Below are 19,924 nucleotides of genomic sequence, written 5' to 3'. Positions count from 1 at the left end.
ATGTAAATCAAGTAGGCCAGAACAGATAATGTCATGTAGTTTAAATCGTCATGTGCTCGTTAGAGGAGAGGTCGTGAGGTGTCCAGTATGGAGCTCTGAGAGTGTTTTATGGCCTAAGATATGGTGAAGTCTGGAATTTGAGGCCCACTGCAGGACGAGCTGTATGCAGGTGCGAGGGTCCTAATCAGCTCGAATGAAAGGGACTTTGTTCAGTGGCGCCTTGCGCAGGCCTGTAGGAGTTTCCAGGAATTTCAGGGGGTATCAGCGCACTGAAGAAGCCGCCTGGGAACCAAGGTCAACTATAACGAGGGTCTTCAAGAGTACCATCATGGAGTTTACCGCGCAAAGATGTACCACGTGAGGGGCGTCCCAAGGGGCGTTTCTATTGGAAATGTGATTTGGTATTAGGGAAAGTGACCCGGGAGGAGAGCAGAGCAGATGATTTTGGGAGCCTAAGGAAGCGGATGGGTAGGCAGATAGGCTGATCAGGAGAGACCCATTATCAGAGAAGAGACAAAGAGAAGTGCGTGATCTTCTTAGGAAGTCACCACGGCTGACACCTAGAGGGTTAAGATCTTGCTAAGTAGGGATGTCATTTAGTGTAGTGTAGGGACAGACTAACCTTAATTTTCTTTTCTGTAATGACTTTGAGGTTGCAACTTGTATCCATTTTGGCAACCCTGATGGTTTTCGAGCTTGTACTTATTATTCTGTTTTTCAGACTCAGATTATTCAAAAAGTTCATGTTCATAGTGATACCGATTTATCTTCTTAATCTCATTTTGAGAAGTTTGTATCTTCAGTTATCTTTGACTTTATATTAAATCTTTAAAACTTAATTTTGGTCAGTGGTCATTTAGAGTGGTGTAAGTTCTTAAATTGATTGTTTACTGCGAGATTACCTTTTACTCAAGACAGGTACCAACGATTCAGTCGACAGGAAATGGGATTTGGTAAGATAATTAGTAACCAGTAATCCCGCGTTAGCACGTGTGATAACTGACCTGTGATCAATCTGATATCCCACATGGGAATCTGAAATGTAAAACCCTAATAAAAAGATTTAAACAAAAAAAATCAGTTCTGCCAGGAACATTCCTGGCAGACTAATTAAAATTGAGATGGAACTATTGATCACATGGGCTTTCTTCGAAACATGTTCAAGTCTTAATTATGGTCACTGACCATTTTGATAAAGAACACATGTCCCCCAGTTACTCATTTGAACATTGTTAGCTCACCTTCAGTAACTGATCTTTGCGCAGCTCGTGAATCTGTTCTGCTACTTGTCCTCCAACACTTTGGGTTACACTTACTACTTTAGTGGAGGAGTGTGATGCTTTTCCCCCTCTTCAGTTTAATGGTGCTATCATCCAGCCATAAATGAAACAGGAAATGAAAGCTCACTTACTTATCCTGAATCATTTGACCTGAATCCTTCGGGAAAATCTTAGTCACTGGAGTCATGGGTCTTGTGCTCAATTCCTGTTGTACCCTCTGCTGTGCACGCAAAATAAACCTGCAATGCATCTTGCGTGCAAGTGCCTCTTTGCTCTTTATATACTTCAAGATACTTAAGTTGCAAGAATTCGACTGAGTTAATGTTAGTGCTTAAACACTTTTGTTATGCTTACTTCAATAATCAGTTCAATAATCTGTCTACTCTGTCATCATTTAGGAGTAAAATAGTCTGTTAACAATAGAACAGAAAACTGATATAACACTAATATCTGTACAAGACCTTGTTTTCGGTACATACTCCAGCATTTGACTCCAATGCAACTAGGTTTCCTAATTCTGTTTTCACCTTTAAATACTGTTCATTGTACCGTTTTAGCATATCAGTTATATGGCATTCAGTGATTCTTCATTAAATTGTCCCGAGGAAATAATAATAGCATATTCTCTCAACAAACGCAGTCCCACTAATTTCATGCAGGTCAACTGTAATTTTCATTTAATAAAGTTGTTTTTTAATGTGTTTTTTTTTTATTGAAAACTGCAATGATCATAATGTCAGTGCGAATAATGAGCATGGAAAGTGAACACTGGAAGCATAGTTCTCAAAAGAATGTTCCCTGCATAGTATTCATACAGGTGTGTATCCCTGCTGTGAGAGCCAATCTAGGTAGTGGCATTAAGCTTATGTAGGAAGTGGGCAGAGCCTAGGCCTGATTATGCAGGGTCCTGGATATGCCCTTTCTTTTAGATGAGTGCACCAAGCATGCCCTTATAACGATCAGAAGACTACCGCCCCTGTCCTGGGTTTAACACAAATGGGTGGTTGCAGAGTACTGAGTTTTGCGATATCATATAGTGGATCAGATCTTGATATCTGTGTTAATGAGTGTGTTGCCTACAGTCCACTCTTGTGTAAAGTTCTGCTGGTATGTGAAACCCAGAACCTTGTGCTGACATATTGTGTGTACATAGAGTGTGTGATATGTAGAGTGTGTGTGTGTGTATACTAATCATGTTGTACATGTGTTGTGGTAGGACTTTGTGTATGTATGGGGATGAGCACTGAAGCCAGTGGGATCCATTATGGATGACCCTGGGTTAGCATGACATAAGAGAGAGGAAGAGGAAAACGTTCCTAGACCGTGGCAATGTATTGGCTGAATTCCTGTGGCTGGAATGTGGAGATACAGACACTGAAGTGAAAAGAATACAGGCAGGGCTACATTTATTAATCCCAGTAAGACTTTGTTAGCAACGGTCTGCTCATTAGGTTTTTCTGAGCAATGTAATTTGTTAGATGGTAGAAGTGAAGGGTGCAACTGCAGTTTTTGTTGCTCAAGATGAGGACATTTCTAGGTCAGGCCTGCCCATTTGTCTGTCCCCGTTTATTGCTTCAGAGATGCTCCTGACAAATAGGTGCCGAAACCTCATGTTGTGAGTGCTACAGTTTAGAGGAAGCCCCATTGCTACCTGCTGTGATAAACACCACTTCACTCAAAGGCTATCTGGGGAGTAGCCTGAGAAGCAGACATCAAAACAGAAACACCCCCAAATGGCTTTGAAGTTTGAGACGGTGGATACACATCTTCTGTGTATAAAGTGCTTATAAAAGTGTGATCAAAAACACCCCACTGTATTCTAGTTCAGAGTTCTTCATGACGAAGGAAGGGAGTGCTTCACAGAGTATTTGAAGGGCTGCCAAGTGATCAGGGCTGGTGTCTGCCTAACAGCAAGTCTCTGAGAGGTGAGGGGCCATCACTCTTTAGCCTGTAGTTTGTGCTGGAGAAGCTGAGGATCTACCTAGTGCACAGAAACATTCCTGCCTGCTGAGAGAGGGAAGGAATCTGCCTGGCCCTTCAGGAGGAAAGACTGTCCAGGTGGAGAATGCCAGCATTGTTTCTGTTCTGAGTAACACACATAACAAGAAGATGGCCTTAGAGAGTGAAGCGAGGAGCAACCCTTGCTGCACAGAATCTCCAGGTCTTTCTCTGTTCCAGGTTGGAGCTGCAACTACCTAGCATTTGCAATGGTCAGAGGTGGGCTACATTTGCCTGTGTTTATTGGCCAGGTTCGGGTCTGTAACATGCTGCTATGTGGAATGGCCTGAGGTTGACTGCACCTGGTTTGCCACCTATATTGCCCAGAATGGGGCAGCAGCTGCCTGAATGTGTGTACCAGCCAGGGGTGGTCTGTAGCTGCATCGTCACATACATCTTCCCGGGTTGGGCAGCAACTGCCTTGCATCCTTGTAGACCTAGAAGTGGACTATGACTGCCATAGACACCAGAGCCCACTGAGCAACATCCAAACGTTTAGGGCTTCTGCTCTTAGTGAAGACTCGAGCTGAGCTCTGGCTGCCCTTACTAAGGCAGCATGCAATTGTCTATTATTGAGTGCAGATATGTAATTAAAATAACTTTTTTTGTTTTTTAAAGACAAGCACTGGGCTGGACATTAAAGTTATTGCTCGTACCACCCAACACACTATTATTATTATTATTATATTTATTTTTGTAGAGCGCAACAGCTACCATGAGGTTTCCCGGCGCTATAGACATAAAGAACGAAAATACAGAAGGGGACAGTGGGCTATTAAAACAGAGTTATTGGTTAAACAACCAAGTCTTTAAGTTCTTACGAAATTGGAGGTAACAGTCGTTGGTTCGAAGCTGAAATGGGAGAGAGTTCCATAGAGAGGGGGCCAGGTAGGCAAAAGAACTGCCTCCCTGTCTAGCTCGATTAATCCTGGGTATTTGAAACTTGTGTTGGCTGGAAGATCGTAAAGTTCTTGAGGGACAGTATTGGTGGACTAGGGTGTTCAGATTGGCAGGGGCCTTGCCTGCCTTGATTCTGTGCATAACACACAACGCTTTAAATTTTGCTCTTTGTTCGATACGGAGCCAGTGCAGACTCCGAACACAAGATGAAGTTGGGGATTTTTTGGGCAGCATGCCTATCAACCTAACTGCTTCGTTTTGCACTGTTTGAAGTTTCTTAGGGACTTCTTTACATGCCCCTAGATATAAGATGTTACCGTAGTCCAGTCTAGATGTAATCAGAGCCTGGACTACGGTTTTTAGTGTGTTCTGGGGGAGCATCCACCTGATTTTCTTGAGCCACTTGAGAATGGTAAAACAAGTGGCCGCCACTCTCACCGCTTGTTGTTTCATGGATAGGTGTTCATCAAAGATGATACCCAAGTTGCAAGCGGTTTTGGAGGGGGTGGGTGTAGGTCCCATCTGGGGAGGCCAATGTTGGGGGCCCCATAGGGAATTGTGTTTCCCAAACAGAAGCAGTTCGGTCTTTCCTCCGTTGAGTTTTAGTTTGTTATCAAACATCCATTTGGAAATGTTCTGAAGCCCAGAGCGGAAGGAGGACGGGTTGGACCGAGCATTAGCAGAAAGTGAAAAAATAATCTGGGTATCGTCTGCGTATGAGTAGATCATCAACCCAGATTTTTCTGCTAATGTGGCAAGGGGACTGATATATAAATTAAATAAGATGGGGCTGAGAGTCGAGCCCTGGGGAACTCCGAATAGAGAATTATGAGATTTAGAGGAGGAAGTAGAGGAAAAGACTTGGAAGGTTCTATTGGAGAGGAAACTTTTTAGCCATGCCAGGGCAGGTCCAGTTATGCCACAGGTTTGCAAGGTGTTAATGAGGATGCTATGGGAGACCGTGTCAAATGCGGCACTAAGATCGAGTAAGATAAGTGCCACGGTCTCCCCTTCATCAACTTGCCGGCGTATAGTTTCAGAGACCCCTAGAAGGGTGGATTCTGTTGAAAAGCCCGCCCTAAATCCCGACTGGGATGTGTGAAGGAGGTTATTGAGTTCTGTGAAATACGTAAGTTGGGTGACTATGTGTTTCTCAAGAATTTTGGAGAATAAGGGTAGCAGCGAGATTGGGCGGAAATTGGCGGGGTCATCAGGGTCTGCGGTGGCTTTCTTCAGTAGTGGTGAAACCATGGCATGCTTCCATGTCTTGGGGACTTTGGCATCTCTTAGGGAAGAATTCAGGAGCTCTAGGATGAGCGTGAGAGAAGGGGTGTCAAGAGAAAGGAGGATTTGTGAGGGAAAGGGGTCCAGGGGGGAGCCCGATTTGATACTTTTTATGATTCCCTATAATGAGGACATGTTGAGCGGTTCCCAGTTTGCTAGAAACTGAATGGTGCCCCCTATGGGAGGGTGTGGGCTAGCCTCTTCACACTTGGCCATAGGTAGGGGGGAATCCGGGACTGAAGGGGAAGCAGTTGGATCATTGAAGTCCTCATAAATTTTGCCAATTTTATTTATGAAGAATTCTGCCAAAGTATTACACTGTGCGGAGTCCAGGCAGGGGGCTTTCGGTTGGCAGGAAGAACCAGAGAGTTCCTGTACTATTTTAAAGAGTGCTTTAGGCCTATTTTGAGTATTCTCAATGGTCGTTTTGGCATATTCAGCTCTGGCTGATGAACAGTTAGCGTGATATTTTGATAGTGCTCCTTTGTATAGTGTCTTTAGTGTGGGGTCGTAATGAACACGCCATCTCCGTTCTAGATTTTTACAAGCCGTTTTTTCGAGTTTAAGTGCATCTGTAAACCAAGGTGCTGGGGGATGAAGTGGGGTTTGTTTTTTGTTTCTTTGTGGAAGGCATACATCAATGGCGGAGCTGAGCCAGTTGTGAATGGTTGCGGCCTCTTCTATATTAGTTATTTTAGAGAGGGGTCGAGTGTCATTAAGATGTGCATTCAACTTGGAAATATCCAGTTTTTTCCAATTTCTCAGTACTCTTGGTCCAGAGGGGGCCTTCTTAGAGGTAGTCGGTAGAGGCACGGCTATGGTAAATTCCACCAGATAATGATCAGACCAGGGGATGGTTAAAGGAGTTTTGCAAACAATATTGTCATGGTTGAAGAAGATTGGATCAAGTAAGTTGCCGGCCTTATGTGTGGGGCCTGTATTATGGAGGGTGAGATTCAGGGCAGATAAATCCGCTATAAAGTTGGTACTGGTGTGACATGATGTGTCATTTAGATGAATATTTAGGTCACCGACTATCAAAAAGTTAGAGGCATCTAACAGAAATGGTGCAATGAGCTCCGGGAAAGAGGATGCCCAGGTGCTGGCTGTGCCAGGTGCACGATATATTAAAGCACCCGATAACGTGAAGTTTGGAGATAGTAGGAGCTTAAAAGATCCAGCTTCACAGTTCGGAATGTCAAGATCTAACCATTGACATGAATAGGTGTTACGAAAAATGATCGCAATTCCACCTCCATCTTTGTGGAGTCTGTTTTTGCTAACGTAGCTGTAGTTAGCAGGCAGTGCTGCTGCTATGTCTGGTCCCGAACAGTTATTCAACCAGGTCTCCGTAAGAAAAAGTGCGGCTGGCTGAGATGACGTGAGTAAATCAAAGATATCCCTTTTGTGTTTAGGTAGTGACCTACAATTCAGACTGATGAAAGATAGGTCATTTAAGGGTGGAATAGGAATTCTTATGAGCCGGGCCGGTGGAAAGTCAGCGGTTTCCTGATCAATTGCGGAGGGTATAGAGTGAAGACAAAGATTACAGTCAGTGCATGTGATAGGAGAGTCCATGCAATTTAAGAACTTGCCTTTAGAGCATAGAGGCGGAATACATGCCAAAAGAGTCTCTTTGGAGTAGGTGATAGGGGTGTTAATAGTGGAACCAAGGTTAGTAGCCCCTGGCCCCGGCTGGTCGCGGACGGGCGCAGACGGGCTGGACTTTGGCTTGACTTCGGCGCGACATCTGCGCGCCCGCTGCGTGCGTCCGCTGCGCGGCCGAGGACACATGGGTTATATGGATAGGGGCGGAGTCAGCTGTAGCTCGCTGATTGGTTTGGGCACAGGAAGTAGCAATCACTTCCTCCGTGGTGGGCGTGGCGCCGTCCCTCCACACAAACCAAACTTTTGGCGGTGGACCGGGAAACAGTGCGCTTTACAAACACAACAAGTGGTGCTCATAAAGTTAAAATCACATTAGTACACTTTAAAATCATGTGCAGAGTCTGGCACATGCATCAAACATGTCATTTGCGATTCATTATTAGCGAAAATCTAAGGATTCGCTAATACGGAATCGCAAAAAACCTATGCATGTAGGAACTGCTGAGAAAATAGCGATTCCTACAAATTCCTTAATTGCGACTCGCAATTAAAGAATGGCTCCCCATTCATTTCGATGGACCTACAGGCCCATTGGAATGAATGGGAGATTGCATGCGCAATTTGCGAGTACCAATAGGTACTCGCAAATTGCGCATGCAATTTCAAGAGAGCAAGGGTGTCAAAATGACACTCTGTTACACCCCTGAAATTGTGATGTGCACCCATGTTGCGCAAACACATGCCCCAAGGGCATGTGTGTGCGCAACATGAAACTTTGAAAAATGCACTTTAGTGCATTTTTCCAACGGTTTTGCGAATTACCGACCAGTTTAATTGCTCTGTAATTTGCGGCTCCAAATAGTGAAATTGATATTTTAAAGTGGGTCTTGCATTGCATTTGAGGAATCGCAAATTGTGATTCCTTAAATGCAATCGCAATTTAAGAAATCACAATAAATTGCGAATTCTAAGTTGCGAGTGCCTTAAACCTTGATGCATCGTAAAAGCCCTTTTTGAGGGCGCAAACAGCCGATTTTTCCGAATCACACTGTTAGCGCTCCCAAAAAAGGTTGATGCATGTGCCTGTATATCCCTGAAACGCTTGTGATGCTCGCCCTCATACACTACCCTGAGAGTCAAGTATTGAAGGTGGTTTACTTTGCCCAGTTTGCAAAGCCATAAGAGGATGCATCTCAGGCCCTGCTTCTTCTCTCAGGCAGTTTGTCTTTTACAAAACCCTCTTTACTTAGAGTAACTGTTCCTTAAAAGGGAACTTTCGGTTATACAGTTGGCTCAGTTAAAGATTGGTTCTATTTCGAAAATAAAACGTAATTTATGACATTTCATATACATTTTCCAATGCCTCTGAACACATTTGGGAAATGTTGGTTTCCAGATCTAAACCCCCCTCTATTAACACTCGCACTCTCACTCAATTGGTCCTATCAGTTGGAATAGCGGTTGTACCTATGTGTGAAGTGTTTACACCTTCCCCTAATATTGCTTAAATCAAAATTTCTGCTGGCCCACCCTTATCCTATAATAAGGAGTCAACATCTGACCTCACATGGTCTCATATTTGTAAGGACTTGGGATACAGAGCCAAGTTAGGATTCCAGCGCCAGGGAGCTCCTGCACCACTAGCATGAGGAATATCATTGGTAGTTTTCTGTTTTTTAATGAAACTGTAATCTTGGACTAGTTTAATGCGCGCTTTTCTTCGCAGGAATTGTTGACACTCTCTCCAGCCTTCAGACTCAATTTCTCTGACTTTCCTCTCTTACAACTGTTTCACCTCAACTTCCGCTCTTACCTAGCATCTGCTCAGTAACAAGCAGGTATACTCAAATGGACTCGTAGACCACAGATCAGCTATCTCCAGCCAGGGAAATATTTCTTTGGCCAAAAAATCCAAAATTGTGTTAACTCTCGGAAGTCGATTAACAATTGGTTCACACCAGAATTAATCTGTTTATAAAATGTGTTTAAAACTCCTATAAAAGTAACTAAGCTGCCTTTAATAAAAAAGAAAATATTTCAAACTTTAATTTCAATTTGATTAGTATCAGACACCACTTCTTTTTTTTCCTTTATTTTGTTTTGCTAGGGCACAGGCGATCAGTATTGCCACTTTAAAATTGAGAAAAACTTAGAAAATGGATCCATATGTCTGGAGTCCGTCAGAAACCGAGGAATGTATGTTGGTTTTCTGACTGATGGTCGAACGAAGCCACTTGTACACACCGGAGAGAGAAATATCCTGATCTACCCACAGGTCATCAAATGTAAGTGACTGCTTGAATATTAATTCTATGGGTCCTGCATGATTAGGAAATACAACATATTTAAACAATTAGCAATAATATTCCATCCCTATGTCCTGTTTCCATACCTCAATGAGTACAGACTGCAGAAAGAGCTTTCATGTCTAGTTAATGTGTTACAGTCCTATTGCAGCATGTGCTGCTATTTAGTGAATTCCCCGATGTTTGTTTGGTTATGTTCATATAGGTTACAGGCAGTAACCTATTAAATCTCCATTGGTGCATTGAATAGCATTTATTTGGGCACCTAATTTAAACTTGTATTAGTCCTTAAAATGAAGCCACAAAAAGGAATGTGAGTTTATTGCCTTGTTCATGCAATGCGCACAGAATGGTATTTTGTGTGTAAAAATTGCAACATGTCTGTTTTGTCCTTTATTTAGCTGAAGAGGAATGTGCAAAATGTGTGCTGCTAGACATTAGGATAGCTGCAGCAGTGATGTAACATTTTCATGAAAGGTGACCTTGCTAAAATGTCCTCTCACCGCAATAACAGGGTTCTAAATGTAAAATGTACAAATGTTTCTGAAATCTTCACATGGAAGCTGGTTATTTCCCATATGGGGTTACGAATACGAGAGCCCCTGACCGCTCCATTGAAATACTGCTGGAAAACAGGTATAGAAGATATCCCTGGGTAGGAAGGGCCATAGAGAGCGACCAGATGCTGCTGCCTGCTGGGACACTTAATTAAAGACCGTCCCCTCTGCACAACGTGTGTGGGATGCCATATAACGCAGCTATAGACACAATATCATGCATAAAGGCAAACTGAAAGTTCAAGATTCATTGATTAGGAATGTGTGATGAATACGTTCCGGGGTCTCTATTATGTCACTTTTATTGTATTTTTTTTTTAAGCAACTAAATACATTTTCTCAGATATAAAAAAGGGCATGAGTGCAAATGGCAGCACACAATGAGCAGGAGCTGAAGGTAGGACATGAAGGAGCGGTGGGGGCAGAGGACTGATAGCTGGGTATTGCCCTCTCCTGTCTTCCTGTTAAAGTTGTCACCGGAGGCTCTTTCAAATTGCTGCTCCTCCCAAGGGTGTGTCATACGCACTGTGTGTGACACACCCTTGGGGGTAGGATGATATAGAGAATGTGTGAGTCACACATCCACACATCCTCTGTGTCATCCGGGTAAGAGAAGGTGTGTCCCTGCTCTGGCTCCTACCAAACCAGAGCACCCATCGGAGACTGTAGAGGGTCATCCCAAACCATCGGCAAAGAAAAACTGATCATGAACTATGAGTGCAACTTTCTGAACTGAATTCCACAGTCCGGGAACTGTGTCTATGTTGTGCCTGACTTCCTGAACAGTCGAGTGTTTCTTATGTCCATGAGAGGGCATAATTCTCCTGGTCCCTGACTGCTTATATTGTCCCCATTTTACAATCGAGTTGAAATGTTATTAGGCTATTAAATGACAGTCTAGTAGATGTATAAAGCCACACCACTGCATTAGCCTTCGTGGGGTCCAGAGGTAAGCCTCGATTATAGCTCGCCTGAAGCTTCTCTCTCTGCTTGCAGTAGTGTCTGGTCCCTGAGGGCCCAGGGATGCTTGTAGCCCCTGCCACGAGGATTGCTCCATCGGTCCTGCAGTCCCCTAGGTCCAGAGACCAGTGTGTTTGCTGGAGGAGGAACACACATGTATGCACATATTGTGGGCACACATAGTATGTATTATGAAGCCAGTGAGGCTGACCCAGGGACACTCCGTACCACCTAAATATGAAATAAAGAACAGGGAGCAGAAGAATGAGAGACTGGCGAGGTCGTAAATCTTAAAATAAAAATCATAATTTAGCATTTTAATCGGTTCAGGAAACAGTATTAGCGTGTTTTAGAAGCTCTTCAGTTATCAGCTGGAGTCAGGGAAAGGCAGCATGTACTAGTTTGCCTATCCATACAGAAAAAGTGATATTTGCATAGCATGATTACATAATTTAAATTCAGGAGTTCCTTGTATATTGCCTTACAGAGCTCTGAATTAGCATTTGAGGGTTACACTTCTCTTCTAGACGTCCTACATATCTGCGCCCAGCAATCAACAGCTGCAGCCATCTGCTGGGAAAACATGACTCACAAAGTGACTCTGCAAACGTTAACCTTACACACTTGACAAGCACGTGGAGAGAAAAGACAAGGGGGTTCTTTTTTGTGACATTGAATGAATCTGTATTTTAGTTGGCAGGGAGAAGCCCACGGGAACCTCTGCAACAGCCAGCCAAGAAAAAGAAGTGACCAATATATCTGAGCAAGACGCAGAGAAACCCCAGAAACCAGTGGCCCCGAGCCCATCAGACTCGCCACCCTTGAGCAAGAGTAAGTTGAACAGCCCTGCTTTCTGTCTGTGTCTGTCTACTGCACGAGCTCTCCCCAGGGAGGAAATCACGCTGATGTTGACGGATGTTACATCATAGCTTTGGGTTATCGGCAGCTACACACATGCTGTCATGCCATGGATGTGCTTTCTTTCTCTCACCTGTGATGTATTAGACTCTTCAAGGACTGGCCCTGCTACGTGCTGACGTAAGCTTATGGTAAGGCATTAAAGTTAGGTGTGCAACCTGCAGATATGTGCAGTGGTCGAAGTGGGAAATAAAAAGTAGGGGAACTGTGGGTGGAGAATCAGGGGGCGGGAATAACCGAAGATTGAATCAGTGGGCGGAGTCAGGGGTGTGGCTCAGTGGCGTAACGAAAATTGAGGGGGCCCCCCTGCAAGGTATGTGGAGGGGGCCCCTCCGGACTCTATCAAGAGCTCTCCAGCCGAAGTACTGTGCTGAGGGGGACCGCTGGAGCTTGCCCCCCCCGCACTGCGGGGGTCTGTGTTACGCTCCTGGAGTAGACTGTTGTAGAGTTAAGTAGTATAGAATGAAGTGGCATAGAGTGTTGTGGAGGGAGTATAGTCGAAGGGCTTAGAGTGGAATAGAGTAGCTTGGAGTGGCATAGAGTGGAGTAAAGCAGTGTGGAGTGGGATAGAGGGAGTTTTGTAGAGTTGAGTAGATTGTCAGAGGTAAGTGGGATTCAGTGGAGTAGAACTCTGAAGTGTAGTAGAAAAATACGTTAATACTAATCAAAACAAACAAGTACACTAGGTAATGACATTTCCATACATTATTGTTTGTGCTCTGTATAGTTTTATCAGTAAAACTGTCTGTGCTAATTTAATGGTTATTACAATTGTCAGTACAGTGTTGTCAGTAATGGTACTGTGCTTGCATATCATGCATACTCCCCTTTATTCACTCCACTCTACAACCAACACTCTACTCTACTCCATGACACATCACAACACTTTATGATCATCCACTCTACATCACTATACTCCATGCTACTCCATTCTGCACCACTCTACTCCACGCCAGTCTACGCCACCACACTCTACGATACTCCAATCTATGACACACTACACCACTCTATGCGACTTCACTCTAGGCCCCCTCTACACACTCCATGACACTCTATTCCACTCTACTTTATGCTACTCTACACCTCTCCATGACACTATTTGCCACTCTACACCACTTCACTGAGCACCACTCAATGCTATCCGCGCAATGCCATTCCACTCTGACACATTACTCCACTCTGCGGCATTCCACTCTATGACAGTTCACTCTATGACACAACAGTCTACTCCACTCTGATAGTCTGCTTTATGACACTCTACGACACTCCAGTATATTCCACTTTACTCCACACCACTCCACAGCTCTTTACACCACTCTGCTATGCCACTGTACATCCCTACACACTACGTCACTCCACAACACTGTGATCCCCTACTCTAAGACCCTCAACTCTAGGACACTCCACAACCCTTCATACCACATCACTCTACCCCACTCCACAAAACTCCTTTCTATAGCACTCTACACCACTCCAGGCAATGCCACTCTATGCCTTTCACTCTACTCCCCTTGATTTATGCCCCTTTACTAGAAATGCAAAATAGGAGGAGTAATTTATAACATTCTAATATCAGCTTTAAATACTAAATGATTTTTAAGGGGTGGCCTTCACTTAGGATGTTTGTTCATACACAATCCCAAAATACAAGTTAAAGAAAAGTAAAACATTATGAAAAGGGACCCTGTTCCGGACACTTCTGCAGACTATACATTAACTAGATAGGAGGGGCTATTTTATAGCCCAAGTTGTGCACTGAATAACCTGGATGCACAAGTGTGGATTGTGAGCATGTTAATGGTGATGCAGCCTTAAGGCCGACCAGCAGTGCATCCAAAATGCTCAGGGAAGAGAGTTGGTTTTAAACCCCATATCCATTCAGTTCCTGGCTTCATCCCTGAGCAGATCTTAGGTATTCAAGGGTCAACTGGTGAAAGGGCGAGGATGTAGGTGTTCTGGAAGGAGATAACATTACAGGCGAGGCCAGAGTCGACAAGAGCACACGTCCACTGTTGTAGTGGTAAATTGTAGGGTGCCCGCCAGGATATTGCACAAGCCTTGCCTTCTACCTCCAGTAAAGCACGCCCTTTGTCTCAGTTTATGGACGGGAACAGGCGAGGAGGGCCAGGGTGCTATCTGGGTAGAGTTGCTTTTGGAGTGACAGAGGGAACCCGCCTTACCTGACAGGTATTTCACATTTCAAATCGTTTTCATGATGAGCAACTTGGGAGAGTGTGGTCGGCGGGGCCCTCGTGGCTGGAGGAGGGCCAGGATTTACTGGAAGCTGCTCCTGCACCAGTGTTGAGCGTGCAACGCAGCACCATGCACTGTCGCCAGGGCTAATTTCATGCATCGTCCAAACCAGTAAACATAGCGTGCCTGGGAAGGGTTAATAAAGTCAGGCAACAGAAGGGGAAAATGGGAGACTTTAAAGGGCCTGTGTGTCAAGGGCAGGCTGGATGTACGCAGGCTGGTAGACACACATTACAGTAACAGGACACACACCACCCAGACATGTGCACACAACTGTAATAGACAGCTCTAGGCATGCACTACAACATGTGTGAGTTCCAGTAAATGTAAATGTGCTGGACTTGTAAAGCGCACAGCTGCCCGTAAGCGTCCCGGCGCTTGCTTAGGGAACCCGTCCTGGTATTCCCCTGTGAGAAACCCCGGCAGGGTGTCCACAAGGTGAAAGCCAGGCATCCCGCCGCGAGGGGCCGTAGTGGAGATTAAGCAAGCTATTGCCCAGAGTCGCAGAGTGTGACCCCGTGAGTTGAGTAGGCACCAGAGCGAGAATTGTCGAGTCCGTGGAATTTTGAGCCCGAGACCAGCCGAGGCGGGGAATCGAACCCTGGTCTACGGTCGATCTCAGCTTCCGGGTCTGCCGCCTCTAACCACTGAGCCACGCTGTAAGCCATATGTTTGTCAAATGTTGCAGACTGTCATGCGCATTGTGGGTGCTCATAGCTCCCAAGGTTTCAGATTGCTTATGTGTGACATTTTCATAATTGCAATGTAATTAGGGGTGACGTTTCAACGATTATCAGTGTCACTTTTTCTTGAGCAAAATCGAGCAAAAAAACTGAGGGAAACATCTTAATATCAGAAATTAGAACTATTTGAACAACGAGAAACTCGAAAAAAAATCTTAAAACTACTGTAAAGCACCAGAAATGGTAGATCTCGACACCAGGGTTTTGGGTTGAAAAAGTGGGGAGTCTCTAAAAAGAGCATGCATGGCCAATGTTATTAAGCGTATGCCGTAAACAAAATCCTTTTTCTCTCCACATCGGCATAGCTTTCACAGGCGCAGTACCACTAGAGTGTACTTGTTTATGTCACTTTTGCCTTTTTATTTTCATACTCATTGAAGAGGGCAAATTCGATAGTTGGACTGGAAGAACGTACACAGAGAGATATGATGGGGTGGTAGAAGTGGACAGGACATATAGACCCATTCCTCGCAGTGAGCATGAGACTTACACCCCAAATGTGGAAGCAGCAAGATTGTACCTTGGACTGGTAGACTGATGGTGAGCATTATTCTCTACTTGAAAACACTGGACAGGTAGAAATGTGTTTTGGGGTACTGACTGATGTTGCAATTGTGTACACGGGATGGCCACAGTGGTGTACAGAATAACAGTATGAGTTGTGTGGATGAAATGCGGGGGGGGGGGGGGAGTCTCTACACTCACCGGGTGCACAGTGAGGATGGCTGGGATCTCAGGCAGTGAAGGGCCCATCACTGTAGCGTCAGAGCAGACCAGCCTACAGTCTGAGCATAGGCCCGGAGAAAAAACGGTCTTTATCAGAACAGTGATCTCGTTTTATTCCAGTTACAGATTAAGAACGGAGATCTGAAACGAGATTCTGAGAGCAAATCTTCTAGTATTTTTAAACCTGTACTACGAAGTTCCGGCGTCCAGCAGTACACTCCGCAGCCACCCCTCACTTCCCACCCTCCCCGCCTGCCTAGCATCACTTTGTCCCTGCTGCTACGCTCCTCAGCTTTTCTAACAAAAAATCATGCCGTTTTTTTTATGCACAGCTGAATATCACGATTTTTTTATTCTAAGAGGCCATAGGGGTAACAGCCAGTCCTTCTGGAACAGCTGAGCTCATACAACGTGCAGCAACACTCGGGCGCGGAATGAAAATGTGCAACTTGCTTTCGGGCCTAGTTAACGGACGTTTATGTTGTATGCAAATGTGTACCTGTACTGCAGGGCTGAACGGAGCTCCATCGTTGCTGTTAAAGGCAGCTGAAAAGAAAGCAGCCTTGAATCCCGGGCCTCAACCTCTGAGGATATGCCCTGGTGTCCACCACCGTCGCACTCTGCAGCGCCCGAGGCCTCTGAGTTCCCGCTTCCTAAATCCGACCTCACTTCCGACGAGTACGTGAGGTCACCCCCACCCTCCCCGCGGTGCCACAGCCAGTAATCGCTCAACCACTAAGGACAGGCCCCGCCCCGGTCGCCTAGTTGTCTCGGGATTGGGCACAGCGCACTACCTCGGCCCGCAATCAGGAGCGCTCCAGCTGAGGGGCCCCTTGGAGCTTGAGGGGCCCCCCCGCACCGCGGGGCCTGCGGGGGCCTGTGTTACGCCCCTGGTGTGGCTAGAAATAGCAAAACATGCCAATTTTTAGTACGTTTAGCATTTCACTGACCAGTTACAGCTTATAACGTTATTTAATTCAAACAATGGATAAACATGTTTATTTGAGGTTTAATTCAGGAAAAAGCAAACCTCGTAGGGAATACAGGTTTATGTAAAGCGTGCAAAATATAAGCAGGAACAACATGTTACCTTAATGCTTTTACTCTCATTGTTCAGAAATCCATGATTATTTTTTATCTCAAACATTGAGGCCATGAATACAGGGCTCCTCCTGTACACATGTGTTAAGCAGGGCTCAGAAGAGAAAGGGACTCTTCAGGAGAATCTAGACTCACGGAAACCCACAAAGGCTCCTTCACATTCATGTCAGCCAAGTAGCAGCTCAATCATAATATAACAAAAAGAATAACTAGTGGACAGAATGCAGAACAATGTCATACATTCATCCCAGTACAGAGATCTGGGCCTAAATCCATCGTTTCTTTGCTCGCCATTCCAGTCTGGCCCCAGCCATATGCAAATCAGTCTTGATCCTACGCCCAATGGGAACAGTCCAACCCGAACTGCCAGGCCAGGTCCTCCCTGGACTGGAAACAAGCATCCTGGGACCGGTTTCGGGCTTTCAGCCCTCATCAGCCAGGATAGCTTGATTCCAGTGGCATGGAGAGCACGGGACCCACATCTGGGCATACCCGTCCAACTCTAGGTGACAAAAGCAAAAAGAATAACTAGTGGACAGAATTCAGAACAATGTCATACATTCACCCCAGTACAAAGATCTGGGGCCTAAATCCATCGTTTTTTGCACACCATGCCATTCCAGTTTTGACCCAGCCATATGCAAATCAGTCTTGATCCTGCCCCCAATGGGAACAGTCCAGCCTGAACTGCCAGGCCAGGTCCTCCCTGGACTGGAAACAAGCATCCTAGGACCGGTTTCGGGCTCTCAGCCCTCATCAGCCAGGATAGCTTGATTCCAGTGGCATGGAGAGCACTGGGCTCACGTCTGAGCATACCTGTCCCACTCGGGGTGACAAATGCAAAAAGAACAATTGATGGATAGAATGCAGAAAAATGTCATACATTCATCCCAGTTCAGAGATCTGGGCTTAAATCCATCGTTTTTTGCCCACCATGCCATTCCAGTTTGGACCCAGCCATATGCAAATCAGTCTTGATCCTGCACCTAATGTGAATAGTCCAGCCCGAACTGCCAGGCCATATGTATTCAAGTGTCCTTTCATTTGGGAAGTGAACACAAAGCAGTACCCACTGAACTATGCACATAAAATATTGCTCTTTGATATGCATGGTACATGTTCTTTCCAGCAGGCATATTACCCCTCTGCGCTACTTTAGATGAGTAAAACAGCCACTAGACTAAACATGCTCCCATCTCTCTACAGCAGGTACATTAATCACCAAAGTTATCTTGGCACATGTATTGTTGACCGAAACCTGCTGTATATACGAAGAACTTTGCAGTGTTTTTAAAACTCCTGCACTTGTACAAAACCGGTCCCCCCAAACTAAACTAGCCCCCTACCCTTCCAGTCCCCCTGGGAAATGCCTGCTCCTGCCCTTGCACTGCTCCTGTCCAGTCAGTACTCCTGCTCATGCTCGATCAACACTCCTGCTTTGTCAATTCCCTGGCCCCCTCCCTTCTCCTGCCCCTTCACTTCTCCTGGCGCTTCACTTCTCCTGCCCGTTACTTCTCCTGCCCTGTTCACTGCTCCTGCCCCGTTCACTGCTCCTGTCCGGTCACCGTTCCTGCCCGATTACCACTCTTGCTCATGCCTAATGACCGCCCCTGCCCCATCACTTATCTGCTTCGCCACTTCTCCTGCCCCGTCACCTCTCCTGCCACATCACCTCTCCTGTCCCGTCACCTCTCCTGCCCTGTCACGTCACCTGCCCGTCACTTCTCCTGCCCAGTCACTTCTCCTGTCCCGTCACTTCTCCTGTCCCGTCACATCTCCTGTCACTTTTTCTGCCCCGTTCACTACTCCTGCCCCATTCACTGCTCCTGCCCCGTTCACTGCTCCTGCCCCGTTCACTGCTCCTGCCCCGTTCACTGCTCCTGCCCCGTTCACTGCTCCTGTCTGTTCATTGCTCCTGCCCGGTTATCACTCCTGCTCATGCCTAATCACCGCTCCTGCCCCATTACTTCTCCTGCCCTGTCACCTCTCCTGCCCATCACCTCTCTTGCCCATCACATCACCTGCCTGTCATGTCACCTGCCCATCACTTCTTGTGCCCGGTCACCTCTCCTGCCCTGTTGCCTCTCCTTCCCCGTCACCTCTCCTGCCCCATCACTTCTCCTGCCCCGTCACTGCTCCTGCCCTGTTCACCCCTCCTGTCCTTTCACCGTTCCTGTCCTTTCACCGCTCCCGCCCGGTTACCGCTCCTGCTCATGTGCCGTCACTTCTCCTGCTCCGTCACTTCTCCTGCCCGTCACTTCTCCTGCCCAGTCACCTCTCCCCTGTTGCCTCTCATGCCCCATCACTGCTCCTGGCATGTCACTTTTCCTGCCTCGTCACATTTCCTGACCCGTCACTTTTCCTGCCCCGTCACCGCACCTGCCAGTTCACTGCTCCTGCCTGTTCACTGCTCCTGCCCGGTCAGCACTCCTGCCCGATCACCGCTCCAGCCCGATCACCGCTCCAGCCCATTCACTTCTCCTGTCCCATCACTTCTCCTGCCCCGTTCACTTCTCTTATCCATTCACTGCCCCTATCCGTTCACTGCTCCTGCCCGGTTACCGCTCCTGCCCATGCCTAATCACCGCTCCTGCCCCTTCACTTCTCCTGCCCCATCTCTTGTCTTGCCCCGTCACCTCTCCTTTCCTGTCACCTCTCCTGCCTTGTCACCTTTCCTGCCTGTCACCTCTCCTGCCCTGTCACCTCTCCTGCCCTGTCACTTCTCCTGTCCCGTCACTTCTCCTGTCCCGTCACTTCTCCTGTCCCGTCACTTCTCCTGTCCCGTCACTTCTCCTGTCCCGTCACTTCTGCCCTGTTCACTGCTCCTGCCCTGTTCACTGCTCTTGCCCCGTTCACTGCTCCTGCCCCATTCACTGCTCCTGTCCGTTCACTGCACCTGCCCGGTTACCGCTCCTGCCCATGCTAATCACCGCTCCTGCCCCTTCACTTCTCCTGCCCCATCACTTCTCCTTTCCCGTCACCTCTCCTTTCCCGTCACCTCTCCTTTCCCGTCACCTCCCCTGCCCGTTACTTCTCCTGCCCGTCACTTCTCCTGCTTCGGTCACCTCTCCTGCCCTATTACTTCTCCTTTCCTGTTGCCTCTTCTGTCCCGTCACTGCTCTGCACAGTATCTACTGAAAGGTATATCAGAGATTGCTTCCCCTTTGCTTTTCTATCATCCCGCCACTCCAGGCTGTTTCTGCAATAATTCTATGTTTTTGTGTAGTACAAGTAGGCTTTCTTCTTATCAAAGTGCCCCAGAACCTCATGCTTTTGTGATTGTGTAACAG

At 46.4% G+C, this 19,924-nt stretch overlaps 1 protein-coding gene across 1 annotated transcript in view; it reads left to right on the top strand.

Moving 5' to 3' along the window:
- RP1 (RP1 axonemal microtubule associated) overlaps positions 1–19,924 on the top strand; it is a 1,491,030-nt gene that overhangs the window by 686,273 nt on the left and 784,833 nt on the right. Inside the window, exons 17-18 of the mRNA XM_078686181.1 lie at positions 9,178–9,355; positions 11,587–11,724. Of these exons, the coding sequence (XP_078542307.1) occupies positions 9,178–9,355; positions 11,587–11,724 (316 nt within the window). The remainder of the gene's footprint in view (positions 1–9,177; positions 9,356–11,586; positions 11,725–19,924) is intronic.

The sequence above is a fragment of the Lissotriton helveticus genome, chromosome 4_1, assembly GCF_964261635.1.
Source record: "Lissotriton helveticus chromosome 4_1, aLisHel1.1, whole genome shotgun sequence".
NCBI lineage: Eukaryota > Metazoa > Chordata > Amphibia > Caudata > Salamandridae > Lissotriton > Lissotriton helveticus.
Note: the sequence above shows the minus strand (reverse complement) of the source record. Positions and strands in the feature narration are given on the sequence as shown.